We start from the raw sequence: 19284 nt of genomic DNA, 5'->3' as shown, positions 1-19284 counted from the left end.
AACCTGTATCACTGTCTTTACAGAACCTGTTTCACTGTCTTTACAGAACCTGTATCACTGTCTATACAGAACCTGTATCACTGTCTTTACAGAACCTGTATCACTGTCTTTACAGAACCTGTATCACTGTCTATACAGAACCTGTTTCACTGTCTTTACAGAACCTGTATCACTGTCTATACAGAACCTGTATCACTGTCTTTACAGAACCTGTTTCACTGTCTTTACAGAACCTGTATCACTGTCTTTACAGAACCTGTTTCACTGTCTTTACAGAACCTGTATCACTGTCTATACAGAACCTGTATCACTGTCTTTACAGAACCTGTTTCACTGTCTTTACAGAACCTGTATCACTGTCTTTACAGAACCTGTATCACTGTCTTTACAGAACCTGTATCACTGTCTTTACAGAACCTGTATCACTGTCTTTACAGAACCTGTATCACTGTCTTTACAGAACCTGTATCACTGTCGTCTTTACTTTACAGAACCTGTATCACTGTCTTTACAGAACCTGTATCACTGTCGTCTTTACTTTACAGAACCTGTATCACTGTCTTTACAGAACCTGTATCACTGTCTTTACAGAACCTGTATCACTGTCTTTACAGAACCTGTTTCACTGTCTTTACAGAACCTGTATTAGGGTTCTCAGTTGGGCTGGGTGGGGTTGTGTCTGTGTCTGTGTTTGGGTGGGGGGCTGGGGTTGTGTCTGTGTTTGGGTGGGTGGGTGGGGGGGTTGTGTCTGTGTGTGGGTGGGTGGGTGTAGGGGGGGTTGTGTCTGTGTTTGGGTGGGAGGGTGGGGGGGGGTTGTGTCTGTGGGTGGGTGTGGTTGTGTCTGTGGGTGGGGGAGTGGGTGGGGTTGTGTCTGTGTTTGGGTGGGTGGGGGGGTGGGTGGGGTTGTGTCTGTGTTTGGGTGGGTGGGGGGGTTGTGTCTGTCCTTACAGAACCTGTATCACTGTCTTTACATAACCTGTATTAGGGTTCTAGTTATAGAACCTATAAGGTTCCAGAGTTAGTTGCCACTGTATAGCATGATGCGATGACTTTTCAATTAGGAGAAATCGAATTAGAATTTCTATTTACATCCTGAATTGACTGAAGGATGATGGCAGTGAACAAATACATTATGTAAGTATAAACATCACCCTGGAGTTTCCTTTCCATTCCTAAACCGCCACAATCGCTCTCCATCAAGAGACGCTGCACTGCTGCTGACCCTGTGTGTGTGTGTGTGTGTTGGGGAAGACAGAAGATGTTTCTATTCTATTCAACATGTGTCAGGCAGTCATTGTTTTATTAAACAGTAGCTATGGACATCTGTGTGACAGAGTGTGAAGTGCTATACCTTCTTCCCCTCCACTGAGGTGGTAAATAAATAATGTGCTTCCTGTCTCACCAGGTGTCGTGACAACCGCTCCCATAGGAAATCCATTAGCGATACCCTTTGCCATGGTGACCATGTCTGGTATGACATCATGACCTTGGAACCCCCAGAAGTGACTTCCTGTGCGGCCAAACCCTGTCTGGACCTGATGCAGCGAAGACCAGGCACAAACAGGAAACATGGTTGACATACAGATCAATGTGGACGTAACCCTTTTGACATGTAACATGATGACCTGCTTATTAATGATTTCTGAAGCATCTATATAGTTGTTGTTTGTTATATGTAATTAATGATATATAAACAAATAGGAATATTCAAATCAAATCAAATCAAATTGTATTTGTCACATACACATGGTTAGCAGATGTTAATGCGAGTGTAGCGAAATGCTTGTGCTTCTAGTTCCGACAATGCAGTAATAACCAACGAGTAATCTAACTAACAATTCCAAAACTACTACCTTATACACACAAGTGTAAAGGGATAAAGAATATGTACATAAAGATATATGAATGAGTGATGGTACAGAACGGCATAGGCAAGATGCAGTAGATGGTATCGAGTACAGTATATACGTAGACATATGAGATGAATAATGCAGGGTATGTAAACATTATATTAAGTAGCATTGTTTAAAGTGGCTAGTGATATATTTTACATCAATTCCCATTATTAAAGTGGCTGGAGTTGAGTCAGTGTGTTGGCAGCCGCCACTCAATGTTAGTGGTGTCTGTTTAACAGTCTGATGGCCTTGAGATAGAAGCTGTTTTTCAGTCTCTCGGTCCCAGCTTTGATGCACCTGTACTGACCTCGCCTTCTGGATGATAGTGGGGTGAACAGGCAGTGGCTCGGGTGGTTGTTGTCCTTGATGATCTTTATGGCCTTCCTGTGACATCGGGTGGTGTAGGTGTCCTGGAGGGCAGGTAGTTTGCCCCCGGTGATGCGTTGTGCAGACCTCACTACCCTCTGGAGAGCCTTACGGTTGTGGGCGGAGCAGTTGCCGTACCAGGCGGTGATACAGCCCGACAGGATGCTCTCGATTGTGCATCTGTAGAAGTTTGTGAGTGCTTTTGGTGACAAGCCGAATTTCTTCAGCCTCCTGAGGTTGAAGAGGCGCTGCTGCACCTTCTTCACGATGCTGTCTGTGTGGGTGGACCAATTCAGTTTGTCTGTGATGAGGACGCCGAGGAACTTAAAACTTGTTACCCTCTCCACTACTGTTTCATCGATGTGGATAGGGGGGTGTTCCCTCTGCTGTTTCCTGAAGTCCACAATCATCTCCTTAGTTTTGTTGACGTTGAGTGTGAGGTTATCTTCCTGACACCACACTCCGAGGGCCCTCACCTCCTCCCTGTAGGCTGTCTCGTCGTTGTTGGTAATCAAGCCTACCACTGTTGTGTCGTCCGCAAACTTGATGATTGAGTTGGAGGCGTGCGCGGCCACGCAGTCGTTGGTGAACAGGGAGTACGGGAGAGGGCTCAGAACGCACCCTTGTGGGGCCCCAGTGTTGAGGATCAGCGGGGTGGAGATGTTGTTACCTACCCTCAACACCTGGGGGCGGCCTGTCAGAAAGTCCAGTACCCAGTTGCACAGGGCGGGGTCGAGACCCAGGGTCTCGAGCTTGATGACGAGTTTGGAGGGTACTATGGTGTTAAATGTTAAATGCTAAAAATATACATACAAGGATGGAATATATAAAAAAGTATCCAACCTCATCTGCAATGCAGACCCCACCTCTCTCCCTCACAAGTTTGTAGGTGTCCTTGAGGAAGTTCTTGGGGTATTGGACAGCTCCTCCAACTCCCTGTAAAAATACACGAAGCAATATAAGATAACAATTATATGAAACCACAACTATCCTGTGATAATTGTTTATTATCAGCAGTAAACACTCAAAGACATGACAAATCTGTAATGCAACATCTCCACAAACGAGTCACGTTTATATTGGACCTAGAAGATAAATAATTAAATGTAGATTTAATTGTCTGTACTTGTCAGATTATATGGAGCTAGAAATAACCATTTATTTAACCTTTATTTGATTAACTAGGCAAGTCTTTTAACTATTTACAATGACTGCCTACCCAGGCCAAACCCTAACCCGGATGATGCTGGGCCAATTGTGCGCCGCCCTATGGGACTCCCAATCATGGCCGGTTGTGAAACAGCCTGGAATTGAACCAGGGTCTGTAGTGACGCCTCTAGCACTGAGATGCAGTGCCTTAGACTTCTGCACCACTCGGGTGCAACAATGCTAAAGTATGACCACTAGAACCAGTAGTCTGTAGCCTATGTAGTTATAAATATATTTAAGCCGCCCCTATGAAGATAATTAGCCTTTGTTAGCTGAGCTGGAAAGATAGCCAATTAAGAGTTGGCTTCTTCAGCTTGTGATTTGTTCCCCATAGCAATCTGCTACATTGTTCTTACTGTATGTGTTTTACGTCACAGCTTCTTGTTTAAGAGCCATATCATTTCCCTTATCCCTACTTTTTGTAGCTATGGAGATGTTGGAATGATAACTGAACAATAAAAAGTTGTACCATAATAGGTTCAGCGAAGAACGCAGCGATACGACTGGGAACGCTGGTGGCAAAGACCTCGTTCAGCTGCCCAATGTATTTGTCATTCGCGGTACATGATCCTGTAATTGAAGAACGAATGTACATTAGGAGGAAAATTCCAACACAAAATTCTGTTTTTGCTATTTGTTTCATTAATCCACTGTCGATATAGTCCCCAAAATGTTTTGCATGTCAGCAATCAAGGGTAACAATGTGTTTCAACACCAACAACCCAAAACAGCATTAATGCTGTTACACATATTCACCCTTACTTAAAACTTCTTCTTTCAAGGTAGTGTAAACACGGGATCATGCAACTTGTTTGACAGATTCCCAGGTGCATCAGTGTGACTAGCTGACAGACAGGGAGTTATAAATTGAACAGGTTGAAGAGTTTTCTAGGAAACGGTTAATGTTTGATAAAAAAAATTAGGACTTTTGAACTGGACTGTATAAAAAAAGTATTCTTGGCTTTAGATCGATTTTCAGGTTTGCTGCGTAACCTTCACCCTTATTCAACTGAGCGGAATAACATAGTAGTGGACTTTTACAACCAGATACAGGTTTTGATTGAATATGACTAAAATTCCCTCTCTGTCTATAGTCTGCGACCTAATTTAGCACAGACAGAACAGGATTTAACACAAAACAGCATTAACAGTTGATGTTGGAAAATACATCAAGACTTTCTATAGATAAATTATCACCGTAGCATTATGTATTATAATGCACAAAATAGGCAGTGTAGTAATAGGCCTGGTCACATGACATAATAAAGCCCTGGCTACAGATGTAGAATGTTAGCCTAATTTGATCACTGTTTTGTTGCTGAGAAATTTTCCTGCACGGCACAAACTGTTAACTTGTGTACTTAAGGTTTAAAAAGGCTTCTAAAAAGTTTAGAATTTCCACTTTAAAAAAAGTAATGTCACACTTGATTTACTCACAAAAAAAGTAAAAAAGTAAAAAAGTATTTTTTTTTATCAACCTCAACAATAAAAAAAAATCCAAATAGTAATTCATAATAATAATAATAATAATTATTCTGCTGTAGCAAACTGGCTCAAATTATCCTCCTAGATCAGTATGACCTATGTAAACACTCCTAATGATATAAACCATCTCACCCTGTGCTCAGTGTGTTCAAGGATATATCCGTCTCTAAGCTGCAGTGGGGTTGAAGGTTGAACCAACCAGAAGGCAGGATACAGTCTAAGCCTAATGCTGAGTTTCAGTGTTTGGTGAGCGGGTTGTGTCTGTGTTTGGGTGGGTGGGGGAGTTGTGTCTGTGTTTGGGTGGGTGGGTTTGTGTCTGTGTTTGGGTGGGGGGGTTGTGTCTGTGTTTGGGTGGGGGGGTGGGGTTGTGTCTGTGTTTGGGTGACTGGGGTTGTGTCTGTGTTTGGGTGGGTGGGGTTGTGTCTGTGTTTGGGTGGGTGGGGTTGTGTCTGTGTTTGGGTGGTGGGGTTGTGTCTGTGTTTGGGGGGGGGTTGTGTCTGTGTTTGGGTGGTGGGGTTGTGTCTGTGTTTGGGTGGTGGGGTTGTGTCTGTGTTTGGGTGGGGTTGTGTCTGTGTTTGGGTGGTGGGGTTGTGTCTGTGTTTGGGTGGTGGGGTTGTGTCTGTGTTTGGGTGGGGGGGTTGTGTCTGTGTTTGGGTGGGGGGGGTTGTGTCTGTGTTTGGGTGGTGGGGTTGTGTCTGTGTTTGGGTGGTGGGGTTGTGTCTGTGTTTGGGGGGGGGTTGTGTCTGTGTTTGGGTGGTGGGGTTGTGTCTGTTTGGGTGGTGGGGTTGTGTCTGTGTTTGGGTGGGGGGGTTGTGTCTGTGTTTGGGTGGGGGGGTGGGGGGGTTTCTTGGGTTGTGTCTGTGTTTGGGTGGTGGGTTGTGTCTGTGTTTGGGTGGTGGGGTTGTGTCTGTGTTTGGGTGGGGGGGTTGTGTCTGTGTTTGGGTGGGGTTGTGTCTGTGTCTGTGTTTGGGTGGTGGGGTTGTGTCTGTGTTTGGGTGGGGGGGTTGTGTCTGTGTTTGGGTGGGGGGGGTTGTGTCTGTGTTTGGGTGGTGGGGTTGTGTCTGTGTTTGGGTGGTGGGGTTGTGTCTGTGTTTGGGGGGGGGGGTTGTGTCTGTGTTTGGGTGGTGGGGTTGTGTCTGTGTTTGGGTGGTGGGGTTGTGTGTGTTTGGGTGGGGGGGTTGTGTCTGTGTTTGGGTGGGGGGGTTTCTTGGGTTGTGTCTGTGTTTGGGTGGGGGGGTTGTGTCTGTGTTTGTGCACGTGTGTGTAATTTGGAGACTCATAAGACCTCCCTGGTGGTTCATAGATGACTACACCCGGTGTGTGTGTGTATATGTGTTTTACTGTACCTTGAGGACAGCTACAGTCCCTAATGGTCTGGATTGGGGAGTCTCTACAGTTGCTTCCTCCCCATGGGCCAGCAAATACATCAGGACACATGGTCTGGGAGGAGAAGAGACAAATTGAGGTTAAACCTGTCTCATACTCACTGCGGCATAGCTTCAAATAGCTTCATAGGTTTCAAAACCTAGATTGCTGTAATAGATCGGCCATTGTAGTTTAGAATGTAAGAATGTAAGATATAAAGTGTCATGGGTGGAAAATGACTATTCTGTCATTCATCAAACTCCGGTTCTGGGACCCTAAAACTTCATTAATACATAGTAACAGACAGGGCTGGTCCTGGCCGTTCTGCTGCCCTAGGCGAGACCACACAATTGCAACCCCTACTAGAATAGTCCCAGTACGCAAAATAATGTTGAAAAGACGTCTAATATATGTATCTTTCCAGACATTGAAGCAGTAGCGTGGGTAAAATCACAGGGGAAGCACCCCCCCCCCCAAAAAGCCATATTACAACCTATGTGTTGTGATAATTGTGTTGTTTGCTCTATAACCTGTTAGTTCACGCCTTGCGACTGTGATATATAGGCCTGAGGCCGAGAAAATAAGAAGACACAGTGCCAGAATAAATTCAACCACACCTTTGTTTCATCACAAAACCGGAGAGCAACATCTGTGCTGTGAAGTCCACAAAGCATATTGCATGTAACAAACTGTTACATGACTCACAGCAGCGGTTCCCAAACTTTTTTGGTTACTGTACCACCAACTGAATTTTGCTCTGTCCTTAGTACCCCTGAAGTACCCCCCCCCCCCCCCATGTGCATTTTACCAGTAATCCTGTGGATAGACCAAGTGCCTTCAGGGCTCCTAGTACCCCGGGTTGGGAACCACTGACCCAAAGCACGGTCAAGCAAGTTAATATTTCCAACATTTTCGAACCACTAAACAGCTATTTATTTAGAACCACAGAGAGTTACTGCAAGTCGCAAAAAAAATAAACTGCCTCCATTGTTCCAGTACCATTTAAACTTCAACATTGCAACATCATCAAATCACCTATACTTACCGTAATTGCTGGACTATTAAGCGCACCTGAATATAAACCGCACCCACTGAATTATAAAAAAAGATGTATTTTGTACATAAATAAGCCGCACATGTCTATAAGCCGCAGGTGCCTACCGGTACATTGAAACAAATGAACTTTACACAGCCTTTAAACGAAACACGGCTTGTAACAAAAATTAAACAGTGGCCTACCAAGAAAGTCATTGGTCACTATCTTCCTCCTCCTGTGCACTGAAACCACTGAAGTCATCTCCTTCGGTGTCGGAGTTGAATAGCCTCAGAATTCCTTCATCTGATGTTGGATCGCTGCCCTCTTCAACACGCAGCAGTCCAGCCTTTCGAAACCCGTTGATGATAGTGGATTTTTTGACAATGCTCCACGCTGTCAGCAGCTCTATTTCCTTTTCCAACAGCCAGATCGATCGCCTTCAACTTGAAAGCTGCATCATATGCATTTCTTCGTGTCTTTGCCATGATGAGGGTGACAAAATGACTACCGTAATAAGAATGATGGGACGTTTGAGAGCGCTCGATTTACGTCACATTATGTGACGGTGCTCAGTTTTTTGGCGGCATGAATCTTGTGAAAGCGGGAAAAATCCATAAATTAGCCGCGTCATTGTATAAACCGCGAGGTTCAACGCGTGGGAAAAAAGTAGCCGCTTATAGTCCGGAAATTACGGTAGTCTAATAGTGACAACTAAAAGATAGCAATAATAATTTTGTCCAATCAACATAATCTAAATATAATGTGGTTGTCTGTTTCTGATTTAAGAGTGCGTGTTCTTGCAAGTAGAAAAAAAACATGTTGACTCACCCTACTTGTAGAGAAATTCCAAAGCCATCCTCCTCTCTTTCATTTTGAGGAAACAGTCCATCACTCAAAACGGTCGTACAGTACACACTTTTATTTTTTGTTGTCTTAGGCTACCTGACAAAAATTCTTGCTCGCTAGCCTAACTTCCTTTCATGGGCAATGTTAGCTAGTTAACATTAGCCTTCTATATCTAGCTACATATTGAACTTCCATCCTCTCAGGTCAGGGGCACAATGTACGAATTCATGGCGGGTTCAGAATTGTCGTTATATTCATTGGCCAGTACGTAGATTTAAATAAAAACAAAAAAACAAATCCCTATCTCCATCCATGGCTAATTTAGGAAAGGGCCAATTCTAGCTAGCTAGCTAGCCAGCTAGCCACTGGAGGACAACACAATTCAAGTTGTTTCTGTCAATGATTTATGCTTTCGATATGATTTGATCGGAATGACACCAAATCCACACTGGATTACCTTGACCCTTTTTTTTTGGGTGCTCCAGGAACATTCACAGTTGAGCTCACTCATTTTAGCTCAACGCTGATTGGCTATTATTTGTACCTTTTTTTAATTTTTTAAGGGAGGCCAAATGCTAGCTGGCTTCCTTTGCATTTTAATGCTACGTGCGGCAACTTCATATTATTTTGGACCAGACAGCAGGAGATAGATGGAATACACGTACAGAGACAGAGGGGTGTTGTTTCACTCGCTCGAATGCTTTCTCCAGTGAGATACATTCAGCATCTTGCGAATTGAAGGGAAATTATGAATGAAACACAGAGAGAAGAAAGATAATATATCTATTTTATGTTTTTTTAAATGTTTTGTTTCTCTTGGCATCCATGAATACACACCACCGTGTTGAAGTTAGGTTCTGAATGAAAGGTGAAAATACATATTTTCCATGTGTTGAAATCAGGTTTATTTTTGGTTCTGAATGAAAGTTGAAAAGATGACATATATAGATGTCTATGTTTGGGCCAAATCAAAGCTGATCCAGACCGGACAAAATCTGAACCAAACATAAACGTCTATGATTGTTTCAGATTTGGTCCGGACCAAAAACCAACGTCCAGGGACGTGGAATATAAAAGTCCAACACCCCATACTTACTGGGGTGTAGCCTACCATTGTTGGCCCACAACAGAATATCATGAATGCCCATCCATGTGGTAGGCACACCATTTGTACAAAAAGCTGTTGCATTGGCTTGATTAGTCCTGATTCCTGTGACTAATCAATTTGGCTATTTAAGCTCTGAATATCAGCTACTCGACTTTATCAGGAACATTCCTGCACCTATTTGCAATGTGTTTGCACAGCGGGAAATGCAGAATAAGTATTTGATTTTTTTTCCGCTATGATCAGTTTGTAAAATATTGACAGATACAAACTTGAAACCACTGATCATGACAATTTAGCCCATGGGATGAAACTCTTGGACAGCAGTTTGGAGTAGCCTGATTGCCCATTCCATATTGTCTATTTAACTTTGACCAGACTTTTAGGGTATATTGTTGGTTTAACATGTCAGATCTTTTTCTTTTTGATTGGATGGCATTTAGGTTAGGCTTTTTCATTGGAGAAACCTGCATGATGTAAAAAGTGTCCGTCTCATTACAGTCATCCATGTTATCTCCAGTCTGTAGGCTACAGAAAAGGCCACATAGTCTTTCTAACATATCCTGTATCTGCTACATGATTTATGCCAGATAGTTTTTTTTGGACAGAACGTTGATGGAGCGCTGCAGAGATGCATCTCTCCAACAGCACCCTAGAGAGGCATGCTGGGAAGGGACAAGATAAATATTTTGCATCCTTGCCTTTGACAAAGTGGGCACTGCTTATCACAGGGCGGCATCAGCGCTCACCTAAAAAGCCCACATGCCACCGGTTGAGAGAAACGGTCATTGTTTTGGAGCATAATTATGTGAGGTTTTATGTGTTGTTGGAGGTGTGTCTTGGTCAGTTTTAGCTCAGAAAAAGCTGCCCTCATAGGCGGCTGCCTAATAAGTGGGCCGGCCCTGGTGACAGACAATAGTGATCGCCATCTCATACTTACATTGTGGCAGCCTAACCCAGAGGCAACAGGATACTTATAGGCTGCATTGGAGGTGAGACCCATAGTATGTGGACTGCCACCATGGTAGGACCCCCTGCAACAGACAGGCGAACAGAGTTCATTCACAGTTTAGTTTATGTTCAGACTGTTCTCCCTGTTTTGAGTGAGGAAGCAGGTGAAACTTCTCCTGTGAGGTAACACGAGAGTAAAAGGTACTACCACCACACACTGTTATCCATACGTCTGTTAACACACTGCATAGAACAGAGACAAAACAACCACTTATTATCACAGTTGAACATTGATTCAGTAAACCAATAAAAACCAAACCGTAGCCAGGGTTACCTCAGTGTGATGACGTCAAAGTTTCCTGTGTGTAGCCTAGCCATGAGCATAGCCAGGTCGTTGGCCTCAGAGCCACTGTTTGTCAGGTAGATAACCTAGCAGGAAACACAGGTACAAGACAGGATATTCATGTTTGCAATTATGGCGCTTTGTCTCAATAGAAATCCATACAATAGATGCCCGTGGGTTTGGTCATTTGATCATCCGGAACTTGTGGAATTACGGAACCGGACCAATATTGCAGATAAAGTTCTGCGTGTGCGGTGGTGAAACGTCACAGTAATCATACGTAGAAATAAACCAAACAAACAAAGCGAACATATGGTACTGTGCCTTCAGTGGGTCTGGCAGGGTGGCAGCTAGCTTCTCAGTGTACTCATGCAGAGGGGAATACACGTAGATGTTAGTCGTGTGCCACAGCTTTCTCAGCTGTTTCTCTGCTGCCGCCGTCACCTTTCTACAGAGACACAACATCAGAAACAACTTAGAAATGTTCAGAGGATCCTTGGAACTTCATTTAAATACAGTAGCCTGGGTCCCAGATGTTTTTGTGCTCTTTCCAACTACATCGTCAAGCCATATACTGTAGACGGGTACTCAGGCTAGGTGGATAGTGATGGGTATATGATATTTTTTTACGGGTGGCAGTGCCCCACGCTGACAGTGGCAACGCCAGCGAACAGGTCCAGGTAGCGCCTCCCGTCCACGTCCCACAGCCACTGCATGTGTCCCTGGTGAATGTACACTGGCTTCTTGTAGTAGGTCACTTTCATGGTCATTGGGTTGCAGTTCTGCCTCCGAATCTCCATCATACGCTCTTTGGACATGTCCTAGAATAAAGATCCCATGTTCAATATGAATGTCCTGGGTAGATTTTATTATAAAAAGGCAAGAAATTATACACACTATACTAAGATGACAAGACTGTTACTGAAACTTCGCAACAAGGTTGGGGGTCAATTCAGGAAGTAAAGTGAAATTCAAAATTTCCGCATTATTATAATAATTTTCTGCTCGGGAATTTTGAATTTTAGTTTACTTCCTGAATTGACTGTATTAAAATGGAATTGACTCAATCCCGGCACTGTTCTAAGTTTGACAACTTTGTTCATGTAAACCCTGACTTCTTACTGTAACTTGTATTCCTCTGGATTAAAGCTACATTCTGACTGTAATTTGGGCTCCCGAGTGGCACAGTGGTATAAAGCACTGCATCTCAGTGTTTGAGGCGTCACTACAGACACCCTGGTTCGATTCCAGTCTGTATCACAACCGGTCGTGATTAACTGACTTGCCTAGTTAAATAAAGGTGATGTTTTTTTCAAAATTTGGTATTCCTCTGGATTAAAGCTACATTCTTACTGTACCTTGTATTCCTCTGGATTAAAGCTACATTCTTACCGTACCTTGTATTCCTCTGGATTAAAGCTACATTCTTACTGTACCTTGTATTCTTCTGGATTAAAGCTACATGGGGGCATCTCAGGGAGGTCAGGGGGTGGGTGTTTCACTGCAGACTTTTTAAATAATGCACCTGGAAGAGGAAAGGATTGGAAAGAAAATGAAGGGCCCCATTCCATCCGTAGCGCTGAAGAGCTGCGCTGCAGCGCAATATACATTTAAAGGCAATGTTCCCACGTTAGTGGAAAGTGCCTTCATGTTAAACGCTGCATATGTCAGCTCAATCGGAAATTACCTTTAAATTTCAATCACGCTATAGCACTGAATTTCAGCGATACGGATTGAATCCAGCTCTGTCTGCATCCAAAATTCCACCCTATACACTAGTTTCAACCAGAGCCCTGTGAACTCTGGTCAAAAGTATTCCTCCACAAAGGGTATAGGGTGTCATTTCAGACATAGCCTTGGTCAAAAATAGATGTGTTGACAGTTGCAATGCAGTGAGACGTGCGAGAGAGATTTCATGAGCATGTTACTATTATTAACACCAAAGACCTGTGGTGAGACCGAGTTCCCTCCAGACCTGTTATTGTAAACCAGCCAGGTAGTTCCCTCCAGACCTGTTACTGTAAACCAGCCAGGTAGTTACCGTCCGGACCTGTTACTGTACTGTAAACCAGCCAGGTAGTTACCTCCAGACCTGTTACTGTAAACCAGCCAGGTAGTTACCTCCAGACCTGTTACTGTAAACCAGCCAGGTAGTTTCCTCCAGACCTGTTACTGTAAACCAGCCAGGTAGTTACCTCCAGACATGTTACTGTACACCAGCCAGGTAGTTTCCTCCAGACCTTTTACAGTAAACCAGCCAGGTAGTTATCTCCAGACATGTTACTGTAAACCAGCCAGGTAGTTACCTCCAAACCTGTTACTGTAAACCAGCCGGGTAGTTACCTCCAGACCTGTTACTGTACTTTACACCAGCCAGGTAGTTACCTCCAGACCTGTTACTGTACTGTAAACCAGCCAGGTAGTTACCTCCAGAGCTGTTACTGTACTGTAAACCAGCCAGGTAGTTACCTCCAGACCTGTTACTGTAAACCAGCCAGGTAGTTACCTCCAGACCTGTTACTGTACTTTACACCAGCCAGGTAGTTACCGTCCGGACCTGTTACTGTACTGTAAACCAGCCAGGTAGTTACCTCCAGACCTATTACTGTAAACCAGCCAAGTAGTTTCTTCCAGACCTGTTACTGTAAACCAGCCAGGTAGTTACCTCCAGACCTGTTACTGTAAACCAGCCAGGTAGTTACCTCCAGGCCTGTTACTGTACTTTACACCAGCCAGGTAGCCACAGGAAAAGTACTTATATTGTGTCCGAAATGGCACCCTATTCCCTATATAGCGCATTACATTTAAACATGGCTCATAGGGCTCCGGTCAAAAGCAGTGCACTATATAGTGAACAGGTTGCAATTTCAGGCTTAGACTTAGTATTTAGAGGCTGTAAGCCGAGGCATAACTGGTTCCTGACCCTTTGGCCCTTGGTCAAGGTACTCTACTGTGACAGGTACAGTTAAAATGTACTTATGCCTTCTTACATGTACTTAGGCTTTCCTACACTTTAATTAAGTTAGCTGAGACATGCTTTCTGAACACCTAGGTCAAAAAGGCAAGGTGTGCCAGTGTGTCCAAGTTGAGCAGTCTAGTTGTCCTATTCAAAATAGGGGTTACACTTGCCAGCAGCATACCACCCTGCATACCACTGCTGGCTTGCTTCTGAAGCTAAGCAGGGTTGGTCCTGGTCAGTTCCTGGATGGGAGACCAGATGCTGCTGGAAGTGGTGTTGGAGGGCCAGTAGGAGGCACTCTTTCCTCTGGTCTAAAAAATATCCCAATGTCCCAGGGCAGTGATTGGGGACACTGCCCTGTGTAGGGTGCCGTCTTTCGGATGGGACATTAAACGGGTGTCCTGACTCTCTGAGGTCATTAAAGATCCCATGGCACTTATCGTAGGGGTGTTAACCCCGGTGTCCTGGCTAAATTCCCAATCTGGCCCTCAAACCATCATGGTCACCTAATAATCCCCAGTTTACAATTGTCTCATTAATCCCCCTCCTCTCCCCTGTAACTATTCCCCAGGTTGTTGCTGTAAATGAGAACGTGTTCTCAGTCAACTTACCTGGTAAAATAACAGAGAAATAAATAAAAATAAACACTTTGATATGTATATGTGCATTATATAATGTAATATATAGGTATTATGGATCCCCATTAGTTCCTGCCAAGGCAGCAGCTACTCTTCCTGGGGTTTATTATGGATCCCCATTAGTTCCTGCCAAGGCAGCAGCTACTCTTCCTGGGGTTTATTATGGATCCCCATTAGTTCCTGCCAAGGCAGCAGCTACTCTTCCTGGGGTTTATTATGGATCCCCATTAGTTCCTGCCAAGGCAGCAGCTACTCTTCCTGGGGTTTATTATGGATCCCCATTAGTTCCTGCCAAGGCAGCAGCTACTCTTCCTGGGGTTTATTATGGATCCCCATTAGTTCCTGCCAAGGCAGCAGCTACTCTTCCTGGGGTTTATTATGGATCCCCATTAGTTCCTGCCAAGGCAGCAGCTACTCTTCCTGGGGTTTATTATTGATCCCCCCCTGCCAAGGCAGCAGCTACTCTTCCTGGGGTTTATTATGGATCCCCATTAGTTCCTGCCAAGGCAGCAGCTACTCTTCCTGGGGTTTATTATGGATCCCCATTAGTTCCTGCCAAGGCAGCAGCTACTCTTCCTGGGGTTTATTATGGATCCCCATTAGTTCCTGCCAAGGCAGCAGCTACTCTTCCTGGGGTTTATTATTGATCCCCCCCTGCCAAGGCAGCAGCTACTCTTCCTGGGGTTTATTATGGATCCCCATTAGTTCCTGCCAAGGCAGCAGCTACTCTTCCTGGGGTTTATTATGGATCCCCATTAGTTCCTGCCAAGGCAGCAGCTACTCTTCCTGGGGTTTATTATGGATCCCCATTAGTTCCTGCCAAGGCAGCAGCTACTCTTCCTGGGGTTTATTATGGATCCCCATTAGTTCCTGCCAAGGCAGCAGCTACTCTTCCTGGGGTTTATTATGGATCCCCATTAGTTCCTGCCAAGGCAGCAGCTACTCTTCCTGGGGTTTATTATGGCTCCCCATTAGTTCCTGCCAAGGCAGTAGCTACTCTTCCTGGGGTTTATTATGGATCCCCATTAGTTCCTGCCAAGGCAGCAGCTACTCTTCCTGGGGTTTATTATGGATCCACATTAGTTCCTGCCAAGGCAGCAGCTACTCTTCCTGGGGTTTATTATGGATCCCCATTAGTTCCTGCCAAGGCAGCAGCTACTCTTCCTGGGGTTTATTATGGATCCCCATTAGTTCCTGCCAAGGCAGCAGCTACTCTTCCTGGGGTTTATTATGGCTCCCCATTAGTTCCTGCCAAGGCAGTAGCTACTCTTCCTGGGGTTTATTATGGATCCCCATTAGTTCCTGCCAAGGCAGCAGCTACTCTTCCTGGGGTTTATTATGGATCCCCATTAGTTCCTGCCAAGGCAGCAGCTACTCTTCCTGGGGTTTATTATGGATCCCCATTAGTTCCTGCCAAGGCAGCAGCTACTCTTCCTGGGGTTTATTATGGCTCCCCATTAGTTCCTGCCAAGGCAGTAGCTACTCTTCCTGGGGTTTATTATGGATCCCCATTAGTTCCTGCCAAGGCAGCAGCTACTCTTCCTGGGGTTTATTATGGATCCCCATTAGTTCCTGCCAAGGCAGCAGCTACTCTTCCTGGGGTTTATTATGGATCCCCATTAGTTCCTGCCAAGGCAGCAGCTAGTCTTCCTGGGGTTTATTATGGATCCCCATTAGTTCCTGCCAAGGCAGCAGCTACTCTTCCTGGGGTTTATTATGGATCCCAATTAGTTCCTGCCAAGGCAGCAGCTACTCTTCCTGGGGTTTATTATGGATCCCCCCCTGCCAAGGCAGCAGCTACTCTTCCTGGGGTTTATTATGGATCCCCATTAGTTCCTGCCAAGGCTGCAGCTACTCTTCCTGGGGTTTATTATGGATCCCCATTAGTTCCTGCCAAGGCAGCAGCTACTCTTCCTGGGGTTTATTATTGATCCCCCCCTGCCAAGGCAGCAGCTACTCTTCCTGGGGTTTATTATAGCTCCCCATTAGTTCCTGCCAAGGCAGCAGCTACTCATCCTGGGGTTTATTATGGATCCCCCCTGCATAGGCAGCAGCTACTCTTCCTGGGGTTTATTATAGCTCCCCATTAGTTCCTGCCAAGGCAGCAGCTACTCTTCCTGGGGTTTATTATGGATCCCCATTAGTTCCTGCCAAGGCAGCAGCTACTCTTCCTGGGGTTTATTATGGCTCCCCATTAGTTCCTGCCAAGGCAGTAGCTACTCTTCCTGGGGTTTATTATGGATCCCCATTAGTTCCTGCCAAGGCAGCAGCTACTCTTCCTGGGGTTTATTATGGATCCCCATTAGTTCCTGCCAAGGCAGCAGCTACTCTTCCTGGGGTTTATTATGGATCCCCATTAGTTCCTGCCAAGGCAGCAGCTAGTCTTCCTGGGGTTTATTATGGATCCCCATTAGTTCCTGCCAAGGCAGCAGCTACTCTTCCTGGGGTTTATTATGGATCCCAATTAGTTCCTGCCAAGGCAGCAGCTACTCTTCCTGGGGTTTATTATGGATCCCCCCCTGCCAAGGCAGCAGCTACTCTTCCTGGGGTTTATTATGGATCCCCATTAGTTCCTGCCAAGGCTGCAGCTACTCTTCCTGGGGTTTATTATGGATCCCCATTAGTTCCTGCCAAGGCAGCAGCTACTCTTCCTGGGGTTTATTATTGATCCCCCCCTGCCAAGGCAGCAGCTACTCTTCCTGGGGTTTATTATAGCTCCCCATTAGTTCCTGCCAAGGCAGCAGCTACTCATCCTGGGGTTTATTATGGATCCCCCCTGCATAGGCAGCAGCTACTCTTCCTGGGGTTTATTATAGCTCCCCATTAGTTCCTGCCAAGGCAGCAGCTACTCTTCCTGGGGTTTATTATGGATCCCCATTAGTTCCTGCCAAGGCAGCAGCTACTCTTCCTGGGGTTTATTATGGATCCACATTAGTTCCTGCCAAGGCAGCAGCTACTCTTCCTGGGGTTTATTATGGATCCCCATTAGTTCCTGCCAAGGCAGCAGCTACTCTTCCTGGGGTTTATTATGGATCCCCATTAGTTCCTGCCAAGGCAGCAGCTACTCTTCCTGGGGTTTATTATGGATCCCCATTAGTTCGTGCCAAGGCTGCAGCTACTCTTCTTGGGGTCCAAACAAGTTAAGGCAAAAACAAGAATAAAAATGGTACATATAACATTATTTCACCACTACATATCTAAAATACAACATGTATAATAGCACCATACATACGTGTGTGTAGAGTGCCTCTGCTGGCGTGTGTGCGTATGCATGCGTGTGCTCTCTTGTGTGTGTCTCTTCACAGTCCGCATCGTTCCATAAGGTGTAGTTTAATCTGTGTTTTAAATCTGACTTTACTGATTGCATGATGTGGAATAGAGTTACTGTACATGTAGTCAATGGCTGTGTGATTTCCAGAGTCCGTTCTGGACTTGGGTACTATGAAGAGACCCCTGGTGGCATCAACCAATCGAATGTATTTATAAAGCCCTTCTTACATCAGCTGATGTCACAAAGTGCTGTACAGAAACCCAGCCTAAAATCCCAAACAGCAAGCAATGCATGTGTAGAAGCACGGTAGCTAGAAAAAGCTCCCTAGAAAGGCCAGAACCTAGGAAGAAACCTAGAGAGGAACCAGGCTATGAGGGGTGGCCAGTCCTCTTCTGGCTGTACTGGGTAGAGAGGAACCAGGCTATGAGGGGTGGCCAGTCCTCTTCTGGCTGTACATAGTGGAGATTATAATAGAACATGGCCAAGATGTTCAAATGTTTATAGATGACCAGCAGGGTCAAATAACAATAATGACAGTGGTTGTCGAGGGTGCAACAGGTCAGCACCTCAGGAGTAAATGTCAGTTGGCTTTTCATAGCCGATCATTCAGAGTATCTCTACCGCTCCTGCTGTCTCTAGAGAGTTGAAAACAGCAGGTCTGGGACAGGTAGCACATCCTGTGAACAGGTCAGTGTTCTTGTGGAGTATGCATGGGTGTCTGAGCTGTGTACTAGTCGTTTGAACAGACAGCTCAGGGCTTTACAAGGTACAATCAATTCTACCGGCTATTTTAGATGGGGAGGAGGACAACGTGAAGACAGTGTGCCAACGTTATTTGAATTCCTCAAAAAGGAAAAGTATAACCTCCCAGGGTTTATCAATGAATAATAAAATGTACTTAAGGTCACCAAGGAAACAGATAACCTTATCATATCTCATGAAGCCAGGTTGCTTGTTAGGGCATCTCAGAAAACTGATACTGTATCTGGTAGAACAGATGTAGGTTACTTTGGGAAGGTAGGTGAGATGAAAGAACAAACTTTGTAAATCCTCATTCACAAAATGATACAAATCGGTTATAATTATAAAGCAATAATATGATCATATCAAATAAGCAATAAACAAATGGTACACCTAATTAATGTGCTCAAACATTTACAATGACTCATCCAAAAAGCATGCTCATTGCTCAGTCCTCTATGATAGACTTAACAAATGTATAGGTTGTTGATTATCAATAAGGCTTTTAGGTGAATAAATAGATCAGTGAACTGAACTTCAACCACAAAATTCTCTACAAACAATTTGCACATACTGAAAATAAAGAATAAAGAATAATAATAAAGAATAAAGCCCCATGTCTTTGTTTCCTGTATGCACTGCTTGTGCATGAAAAAAAATCTAAGTAATATAATATTACACTGTCAAAGCTCAAGTTTTACCACGGCCTAATATAAACATTACAGAAGGTTATTAATGGTATCGTTGCGCTCAACAAGCGCTACTCTACTGCAAATTGAATCGTTGCGCTCATCAAGCTCTACTCTACTGCAAGTTGAATCGTTGCGCTCATCAAGCTCTACTCTACTGCAAGTTGAATCGTTGCGCTCATCAAGCGCTACTCTACTGCAAGTTGAATCGTTGCGCTCATCAAGCTCTACTCTACTGCAAGTTGAATCGTTGCGCTCATCAAGCTCTACTCTACTGCAAGTTGAATCGTTGCGCTCATCAAGCTCTACTCTACTGCAAGTTGAATCGTTGCGCTCATCAAGCGCTACTCTACTGCAAGTTGAATCGTTGCGCTCAACAAGCGCT

General features: G+C 44.7%; 1 protein-coding gene across 1 annotated transcript in view; it reads right to left on the bottom strand.

Moving 5' to 3' along the window:
• Nucleotides 1-19284, bottom strand: part of agxt2 (alanine--glyoxylate aminotransferase 2) — a 30595-nt gene that overhangs the window by 10779 nt on the left and 532 nt on the right. Inside the window, exons 2-10 of the mRNA XM_020484775.2 lie at nt 12038-12126; nt 11232-11422; nt 10926-11049; nt 10593-10687; nt 10248-10341; nt 6302-6395; nt 3940-4040; nt 3105-3197; nt 1403-1535 (exon numbers count right to left, since the gene is read on the bottom strand). Coding sequence (XP_020340364.2) covers nt 1403-1535; nt 3105-3197; nt 3940-4040; nt 6302-6395; nt 10248-10341; nt 10593-10687; nt 10926-11049; nt 11232-11422; nt 12038-12126 — 1014 coding nt within the window. The remainder of the gene's footprint in view (nt 1-1402; nt 1536-3104; nt 3198-3939; nt 4041-6301; nt 6396-10247; nt 10342-10592; nt 10688-10925; nt 11050-11231; nt 11423-12037; nt 12127-19284) is intronic.

Source organism: Oncorhynchus kisutch, linkage group LG6 (assembly GCF_002021735.2).
Source record: "Oncorhynchus kisutch isolate 150728-3 linkage group LG6, Okis_V2, whole genome shotgun sequence".
Taxonomy (NCBI): domain Eukaryota; kingdom Metazoa; phylum Chordata; class Actinopteri; order Salmoniformes; family Salmonidae; genus Oncorhynchus; species Oncorhynchus kisutch.
This window is presented reverse-complemented; position numbering and strand designations above follow the sequence as displayed.